Raw genomic sequence first — 10,001 nt, 5'->3', positions numbered from 1 at the left:
GCTCCAGCTGGTCATTGACAGAGGGTGGCACCCCCTCCTTGTCTCCCCTGCCTGTCCTTCCTAAAGAGCCTGTATCCCTCCATCCCAGCACTCCAATCATAGAGACCATCCCACCATGTCCCCGTGGTGCCAATAAGATAGTAGCCCTGTGTCAGAATTCCTGGATATAAATGTCTTTGTTTAAAGCTTCAGGTAGATGAATACCTGAAAGAATAAGCACCATTTTTTTCCCCCTCTCATTGCAACTGCAGTTGGCCAACTGTGATTACTCACATTGACTTTGGCTAAAGCATTAGGATTAATCCCAGTTCTACATACTGTTGTAGGCCTTTTAGTTGCCACAAATACTTAGAACTTCTTTTACAGTTTTCCTGAGAATGTAGTCTTAAGAGCTTCATATCCCCACTAACAGTTCTCAGAAATATTAATTTAGTGCTATTCCAGCATTTTATTGTGGTGTTGATTTCATCAACGTTCCTTTCCAGAGCTCAAATAGGACAAGTACATTCAAGGAACAGCCAGATAGAAACATTTTCTATTCATCTGTTACTTAATCCACTTGTAAGTTGTTACTTTTTATTCCAGGTAAATGATTCTAGTAGTACTAGAGACGTTCAGCTATGAGCAGTTGTACATCAATATTGATAGAGAAAATAAAAGGTGATTTTTTAATTTTTTTTTTTTAATTAAATCTTTACAAGACACAGCTCTGGCCCCATTCCCTTCTAACACCAGATCAGGTTTAGATTCCAGACAACTTTAATAATGGAGCCTGGCAGGACCCTAGTAGGTTGGTGTCACAGGTCCCTGGTGAAAGGAAAGTGCCTGATGGAAGATTTGAATTCTTGATTCAAATACTAAATATTTAAATATCAGTTGCAATCCACCAGAACTGTGTTTGAACCTGAATTATCCTCCAACAGCTTGAATAAATGGACATTTCAAGCAAAAAGAAAAACACACCCCTTCATTTGTACATAGGTATTCAAGTTTAAAAAAAAAAAAAAAACAGAGGTAAGCCATTGCTTTAAAAAAAAAAAAAAAGACAGGCTAACGGCCAACAATAGGAATTGCTTCATGAAGTATCACAATGCATTAACAGCTTTTTTTATTCTCTACCATTTTCAGTCCGTTACTGCATGTATCCCACTGAACCTTGAAAAGAATTATGAACTGCTTTATCTGGCAGAGCAATTTATAGGAATTCCTGTCCTGTACTTAAAGTTTAAATTGCCAAATGTCACGAGGTAAGCATTTGCTATTGATAAAAGTATGCATTGAAATTACGGTCATTTGTTTCCATTAATTTTCTGAGGGTTTAGAAAGAGTGCATTGCATGCATAAATTATATCACCGTCTCCCCACTGGTTAAGATACCTTTATGTGGAGAATGAATTAACTTGGGCTCTACACGTACTAGCACTTAGAGGAAGCTGGAGTCATTTGAAAGTGGACAGGCAAGAGTAATGTGTCTGGCATCAGTTTACAGCATCTCTTACTGGTTGTACTGTGTCCTTGAGCCACCTCATCAGAGGTGCTGTCAGAGACAGCAGCTCTCTCACATGGCAAAACTAAAAGGTCAGCAAGTTTCTTCCAGGTACCTCAGAAGCAGGTAGGAGGCAGTAGCAGCTGTGTCCCAGCCAGGGGGACAGTGCACAGCTGGGGCAAGACAGGCACCATTGGCATTCAGGTGTGATCATATCTGTGAATAACAGAGTTGGAGTCTTCCGGCCATTACAGTCCTGGTTACCAGTGCTGTTGTAGGGAGAGGTGTATGAACTGGGAGAAGGAGTTCAGAGAGATCCAGACTTGAATGGGCAAAAAAGGAAGAGGATTGAGGGCAGTGAGTTTAATAGCCAGTAGGTCCCATTGGTTTTTGGTCAAGAGAGCAACGAGATTGGTGCTTCCTTATGACAGAAGCTTACTCTTCCCCTGAAGGAAAGAGCAGGGGCTGGGGAAGGGGGGAGACGGTGATACAGATACAGGAAGGCATTTAGAATTCTTAATGTAAAATTCAGATGTTATAGGCAAATAATTACTGTACAGCTTCCAGTTATATAAGGCTTTTGTTTGGATGTTGCTGCTACTTCTGCTCTGGGTAGAAGCTGTGACATGCTACACACGTACTGCTGAGAAACAAAATCAGGCCAATGCTTGCCACCCCCCCCACTGTGCTTCCTTTCACAAGGTGTTCCAAGGACACTGATAGAGCACCTTGTCTAGAGCACTGTCTGTATGATCTCCTTTACAGCTATCAGAACAATTGCTAATGGTAGTGACCCCTTTATTACTCTTGGACTTCTTCACTGCGGCAGCTGAAATTGCAGCATTCCTTGACTTACTGACCGAACAATTTGAGGGTAACAGCAGCAGCAGCAGCTGTTGAGCTGGTGATCCCCAGAGCCTCAGAACCTTACAGAAGGACATAAATATTGAGAACTTTTTCCTCTGCCCCTATTTCAAGTTGACCAGCCATTAATGCTCTCCTGGAAGACCTTTCTAAGATGATAAACGTTTGAAGCTATCTTAATAGTCTCTGTGTAAATACAGAGTGATTTTTCTGTGGGTCTGCCTGAGAGACAATGACATCTAGTGGACAAAGAACAAGACAGAGTGAAAGCTACCCGAATTCTTAATTACAGCTCCCTTACTTGTTTCTTTTGTTGTCTTCACCAAATCCTAGCTTCCAAATGCTTTGTTTTCTCCTTTCATCCTTAATCTATTTTATCTAGTCCAAAAGTTCTAGGAGACAAAGACCGTTTTTCACTATACATATACTCTCTCTCTTCCACTGTACAGGTACCATAATGTAAACCACAATTTTGCTACATATACATGTTCAGCCAACTGCCAAGATCCAGACAAGAAATCCCCAAATTAGAGAATGACATATAAAAGGCAGCAGTAACCAAAGCAAATTGCTAGGTTATAATTGTTGTAGGACACTTGGCAACCTGTTGTACTGAAGCACATCATAGATCATGTATTTTTTCCGCATCGCATCTCCAAGAAATGCGATAAGAATATTACATCTATCTTCTTACTCAAGGGGGTGTGATATCCTTCACATGTAAAGCTCATAGCAGATTTGGGAACTGAACCAAGGCTCTTTCAAATCCCAGCTCAGGGCATTAATCTCAAAACTTTCACTGGATTCGGATGAACAAGGCTTACATTAGATTCTACTTTTGACTAATTGTGTGCAAATGTCACAACTGCTCAGATACAGAGTTACCAAAAGGTTAGTATCTATGAACTACTTCTTACCCTATTAATGAGTTATCCTAGGCTATACAGTATTTCATGTTTCCTGTCTTCTTATTAAGATTCCTTCTTCACAACTCAGATTTACAGCAGAATTTGATTTCCGGACATATGATGCAGAGGGAGTTATACTATATGCAGAATCCCTTGACAATACAGCATGGATCTTGCTTGCTCTTCGTGATGGAAAGATTGAAATTCAATTCAAGAATGAATTTGGAACAAAAGTCACCAGTGGAGGCAAAGCCATTAACGATGGACTGTGGCATATAGTAAGCTGGGTTTTCCTCTCCCCTTTGCTTCCTTTAATCCACTATGGGAACACTCTGTCTTGATAAGTCAAGTAGAGAGAAACTAAGCAACTATTAAAAAGGCCTAAAATGGTTCCCTCAAATCCGAGATTTAAAAATCAACAAGCAATGCACAAAGAATGCCTTACACCTGGGAAATCGTGGCCCCTGTTTACGATTGAGAAAGAGGTAATTACCACTAGCTGGCAACACAGGAATTAGTCTTCGTAATCATGAAAAAGGAAGCAGCAGAATATTAAAAACTGTGATTGCATCGTCAAGTGCATAGTTATTAGATACTTTGTCTAGAGAGCAAATTTTACATTTGCTAGACCAGAAATCCATCTTGTTCTTCAAGCTTGCATACCTAAGGTGAAAGGCCTTGCTCACTTACACCATCCATAAATCACACCAAATTATTATCATCAGTTAGGTTTTGTTTGTTTGTTTTTAAAGGGGAGCAAGAGAAGCTAGGATTCTGCATAGACCTCCTGTTTCTGTTCAGTACAACTTCCTTGAGATTAAAAGTCTACTTTGATGCCTAATAATAGTGGGAGCAAGCATTGAACCTATTTTGTCTACATCCCACCTGAAGATTCAGTCCTCTGTAGCACGTTGCCGTGACATGGAGAACTGTATGCCAAACGTGGATTGGATATAGAGCAATTGTAGAAATCAGCTTCTTGCAAACTCTAGTTTGCTTTATGTGCTACAATCAGCTGCCTGAGTTTTCCCAGCAGTAGGATGAGGAAAGGGAAGATGGATGGGAAGGGAAGGGAAGATCATCCTCCTGTGGGTGTCCATGGATGTGGACAGTTGTCATGATTCAAGTTTAAATATGCTGTAAACGTTGACTGCATTAAAACTATTTTACAAGTTAAGTGTTTAGGGAAACATTAGTAATGCTTCATACAGGTATATGTAATTAGTATTTAAAATATTCTACATGTTTGTGTATATATGTAATTATTTGCATTTCATTCTAGATATCAGTTGAAGAACTAGAACACAGCATCAGTGTAAAAATAGCTAAAGAAGCCGTGATGAGTATTAACAGCCCAGGAACTCTTTTTAAACAGTCACAGGGTTTCTTGGAAACTAAGGTGTACATTGCAGGATTACCTCGCAAAGTGGGCAACACTCTTGTTAAACAGGTAACTAATAAGAGTAGTGTTGATTAATACTGTTCTGTTATTTGTTTGGGTTTGTATTGTTTACTTAGTAGTCACAGAGGAAGGAAGAGTGGCATGGAATCCATTTAGAAAATGAAAATCAGGTTATTAAACTACTGTTTTGAAAATAAATATGCATGAAGCTTTGTAGTCCATCTTCAGTTAGGTTTCAGTTATAAAAACACAGCACTTACAGTCTAATTTTTCAGGATTCTGTAGCCTGTTTCCTAATATAGCTTTAAGATTCCCTAAATCACCACCACTTCTGCTGCGAGAGCATTTCAGAGTGATTCATGTTTCTGGTGCTGGCTTTTGCTAGGCTCTGAATAGGTATGGAATTCGCTGTGCAGGCAGCACAATGAGCTTTCATTTTTAATAGGTTTTATAATAGCCCAGGCTAGACAAGGCCCATGATTCTTTCAGTCTTCCATCCTCAACAGCTCTGTCTTATGCTGGGGATGGGTACAGTCAAGTTGTTGTGACTGTCTGCTTCTCAGTCCAGGAGCCCTCAAACTAATTGGCAGTCTAAACAGAGAGGCAAAAAGTAACTGTACAGTAGAGGCTGCACTTTTTTTTTTAAATCCATTTTTGCTCAAAAGCGAAGCAGAGAGAAAAAATGTGAAGAAATACATCCCCTTACCCAGTAGGAAAGTAATTCCAGAAATTTCTTTGTACTTTGGTACAAGGAGAAGACGAAACCTTGAACAAGGAACAGTGCTAGTGATCATTGTCTTTCAGCTACGGAAAAGCTGTTGTGACCTAAACAAAAGGACAGCATGAGCTTTAAAAATTGAAGCAATTTATTTTGTACAGATCACTGGCAACAAAACGGGAAATGTTATTAAATCAGAAATACCTTTTGAAGGCTGAGGTACTAAATGCATGCCATTTGTTTTCTCCCAGCATCAGTGCTGTAACCTATAGCGTTGATAAGGCTATTATTGGCTACCCAGAAACAAGCTGATATGTAAAGTAATGCCTTATTATTAACATTTTTTAAACAAATTTGAACACAAACACCTAGCGCTGTAATTCTTCTACAGATTAACCCTCGTCTAGATGGGTGCATTCGTGCGTGGAACCTGATGAATCAGGGACATTCAGGTGTAAAAGAGGTTATTCAAGAAAAACAAAGCAAACACTGTTTAGTAGCAGTGGGGAGAGGATCCTTCTACCCTGGCACTGGAATGGCACAGTTTCAGATAAACTATAGTAAGTATTTTTCTGTCTATTACTGTATTTTTTGCAGGACTGGTGATGGAACTGATGAATTGTTAAAAGAAAGAAAGAAAAAAAGAGACACACAAACTAAGCTATATACCACGGCATCCAGCAATGATTCCCATAACTTCTGTTAGAAGTTTGCTTGAATGAGAATTCTGATCCCATTGGTGTCATCCATTTAATTTCTGAAGTGCTGTAGGTTAGGAAGCATATTCTTTATTTGCAAAGGATGGGCACTGTTGAACACATTCACTTTCCAAAGATCTAATTCTGCCCCCCGTTCATCAGTTGGGAAAGCTATCATATTACTGACAGAAAAAGAAGGTTGGGGGTGGAGAAAGGGTCACTGATAGTTTTGTGTATGCAATTCTGCGTCTAAACGAACATCCTATCTAGAGGTTTTATGTGCACCTCTTCCTCCTTCCTGAACCCAGAACTTTCTTGCCTGACCTCCTGCCCTAATTTCAAAATTTCCAATCCAGGATCTCCTTGTGCACACCTGAGAGCCCAAAGTGAGACATCTCTTGAGCATCATCCCAAATCCTGTTGTTACTATACTCTTCCCCATCCCAAATGCTATGCCACCCTTCAGCCCTGCTCTGGTCCCCAATCCTTTTCATTCCAGGACTTGCTATTCTTTCCCAGGCCTTTTCTTTAAGTTCCCTAGCCCACTTCAAAAGATTTCTCTTTCTGTTCTCACCTCCCCCTTCGCCCCCCAAATCCAAGAGGCTGCCCACACCTACGGCTGCCCTTCTATGAGCTGTTATAGCCAACTGTCTCCCTGCCCATCTGGCTTTGTGTAGGAATATAACCTCACCTCATACTTTAGGATTTCTGCTTCTTCAAGAAACTCCCAGAAATCAAGAAACTACTAGGTTTGACTGGGGGCGGGGTGGGTGAAGACACACTGGAAAAGATAGAAAAGATGACAAATACCTCTTTAAACAGTAATTTTTATATTAGCTTAACTGTGAATGCATCATATGGAATTCTGTTTGCACCGTCTGCATATTTACTTCGTGCACCTGCATATTCCCATTTTAATAGCGGAATTGCTTTGGAATGTAAAAGTGTATGAGAACTGCCAATCTACTCAGTGGCAGCAATTTATGAGTAAATTAGTTGTTTGGGTTTAATTTTGAACTGACCTGTAATGAATGTGGCACCTGTTCTGCATTAGAATGGAGAAGGTAGCAAAAAAAAAAGGTCCCATAAACACAGAAGATTAGAGAAGATGCAGGATTAAAGTTTTGTTGTTTCATCTGTTTTTTTCTTTTTTAGACTTATAGTTCTTGCTAAAAGTTCCAAAGTTCACTGTTTTTTTCTGGAGATTAGTACTAATTTTTCCACAGTGGGAGCGGATTAAATACTAACTTTTAACACCATATTAATTTTTCATTAGCAGATGGATTTATTAATTACAATTATTCTTTTTAAAACAGATAATCTTGACAGTGCTGAAGATTGGCTAATAAATGTGACTATGACTATTCGCCCATCCACAGACACTGGTGTTATGTTTGCCTTGGTTTCTAATGAAACAGTGCCTCTTGCTTTGTCCATAGTGGACTCTAACTCTTCTGACTCACAGGTGATCTTACAATTATCATAGCAGCTGATTTGCATATAAGTCACACCTCTTGTTTTTATCTTACTTAACTTACTACTCCATCTGTGAAAAAACAAACTAAAAAAAGCTACTCACACTTACTTGCAGTGGAGCTGGTAGGCTGAATTAATATTTTGAAAAGCACATAGATCATATAGTGATGTGCAGAAAATATATTACTGTTAACGATTGCTACATCAGTGACTAAGCACTAAGCGCTCTTAAATCAGGTACTATCCATTACATGACATCTTCTTTAACCTTTCCTTCCAAATGCACAAAGCAGAAAGAGGAATATGACAGAAGTAGAATGATGATATTATAGTAATGGCATCATGTTAGTTTCAAGTTATAAACAGATCTTTTGGTCCTTAAGTTTTCATTTATGTCTGTTTACATCAGGCATCCAAAGATAGAGCATGATTATACACCATGGCTAATCCATGCTTTTGCCTGAAATAAGAACCTTTAGTGAACACTTGGTTACCTTTGAAGCTGTAGCAGTACTCCGTTTGCCTTTAAGAGAGACAGGATTTCACCTCAGAACCATAGCCAAAGGTTTTTTTAGAGTGAACATTCTCACTTAAAAATTTAAGCATATAAATGAATGGCATTTGTCACCAAAGGTGATGATTATACATCAACTTTGGTAACTTTTCCAACTTAAGGTACTAGTTTTTAAAATGCGGCTCTAACATTTCCTTTTCTTCTACTTCCAAATATAAAATGCATCAGAACTAAGTAAAATTGTGTGTTAAAGTTACATGTGACATCTTTTGTGACCTACCATTCTTCCGTTTAGAGAATCATTGTGACCATTGGAAACATCCCTGTTGCACATCTGGAATCAAAGAAGTTATGTACACCCAGGAAAGTGCTGGTTGGACTCATAGTAACCAAACAGCAACTTGAACTGTCTGTTGATTCACACACAGACAGAAGCAATTCAGAGCAACTGTCTATCCTGCATCAAGCAATGGTGGCAAACGTTGTTACCTACTTGGGCGGCCTGCCAGGTGAATTATACTTCTTTTCATTAATTTGATGATTTGTACAAGCCTGATTATATTTAGCCTTACGCAAGCTAGAAAAATCCTACAACTGCACAAAAAGAAACAGTTTTTTTTCCCCACCAAGTGCTTCTTGTTTCATCCAGTCTATTCAGCTTTTGAGGGAGCCTGCTTTTCAACAGTAGCATTATTAGGCCCATTAAAAGGCATGAGTCTCTCTCTAGAGGTTTGAATTTGGAAGATGTCTTGATTTTTGAGCTGGAGAGGAGTGAGCATTGCTTATTTCTGAAATGCCACCAGCTGGCACAATTTAGGAACTGCATCAAGCATGTAAGAAAACCAGGCATTTGTAAGTAAGTTAAGTGTCAGAAGTGCCAAAGGAGAAGTCAGGAATATGGTTTCAGCAATTAAACTCTGGGCAATAGATGACTGCAATCTTTGAGACAGAAAATGTGTTGAGATAGCAAATATTTCGTTTAAAGCAATCTGCAGGTGTATTCCCAGTCTTAAGACATGTACAAGCATTATTTTGTACAGGAAGTGTACACATGCTTATCTATAAAATAGTTTGACTTCAGGGTGAATCATAAAGAAAAATAGCATTGCCACAGATGAGGAATTTTCAAAGCCTAAGATCTTCAAACTTGAAAATTGGTAGAGGAAAGACACCATGTTTACTTTACTGCTGGCAGAGCTTTTCTGTATCCTCTGTTAAAGTTATTTTAGGGAGAATAAGTCGCAATTCCTAAGGAAATTCTAGTTTGCAAATTAACAAAAAAACCCCTCTGTACACGTAAACAGTTTCTACCTAGGGGTCTCAAAAAAGCAACAAAAAACCCCCATGTTATCCAAAGGAGCCTCTTCCACAACAGCTTCTGTTATCAAGGAGAGAAAAAGTAATATAGGAAAACTTACTTTAGGTCCCCGTGTACAGCCAGTTTGGTTTACACCAATTCATTTACTCCCTCCATAACTCACCCCTGAAAAGCCTCTGGGATTATTGAGCAGTATAAAAAGGTAGGTAAGGATCCCCACACTGAGCTACAGTGCACAGAACTGTATGGTTAAAAGGCACCTAACAAAAATATGCATTTCATGAAGACCAAAAGTCCCCATTTTTGATACACATTTCTTCAAACTAGTAACAGCATTGGGAGTATGGCTCTTTGTTAGTTAATTCAGCACAACCAGTGCAGGCAAAACGAGACTTGCACAGTTCTATGACAGCAGTGTTATCATCACTGGAGTAAAAAGAGCAGAAGAGCATGATTCTACAGGACCGTTTGTACAGTACCTCAGCTTACAGCAAAATAAAATCACAAGGAAGCAACATTTCTTGTTCCCCAGACAATCAAATCTATCTTCTAGGAAGGATAGGATGATTAACGTCTGACAAAAAAAAAAAAAAAAAAGATGGGGCTCTTGAGATCAG

At 39.1% G+C, this 10,001-nt stretch overlaps 1 protein-coding gene across 1 annotated transcript in view; it reads left to right on the top strand.

Annotated features, from left to right (window-relative positions):
* The window catches only part of PROS1 (protein S (alpha)), a 35,774-nt gene that overhangs the window by 22,300 nt on the left and 3,473 nt on the right, over positions 1-10,001 (top strand). Inside the window, exons 9-14 of the mRNA XM_009323938.1 lie at positions 1,129-1,247; positions 3,347-3,536; positions 4,541-4,708; positions 5,770-5,938; positions 7,393-7,541; positions 8,362-8,575. Coding sequence (XP_009322213.1) covers positions 1,129-1,247; positions 3,347-3,536; positions 4,541-4,708; positions 5,770-5,938; positions 7,393-7,541; positions 8,362-8,575 — 1,009 coding nt within the window. The remainder of the gene's footprint in view (positions 1-1,128; positions 1,248-3,346; positions 3,537-4,540; positions 4,709-5,769; positions 5,939-7,392; positions 7,542-8,361; positions 8,576-10,001) is intronic.

The sequence above is a fragment of the Pygoscelis adeliae genome, unplaced genomic scaffold (assembly GCF_000699105.1).
Source record: "Pygoscelis adeliae isolate BGI_AS28 unplaced genomic scaffold, ASM69910v1 Scaffold124, whole genome shotgun sequence".
In the NCBI taxonomy this organism is placed as follows: domain Eukaryota; kingdom Metazoa; phylum Chordata; class Aves; order Sphenisciformes; family Spheniscidae; genus Pygoscelis; species Pygoscelis adeliae.
This window is presented reverse-complemented; position numbering and strand designations above follow the sequence as displayed.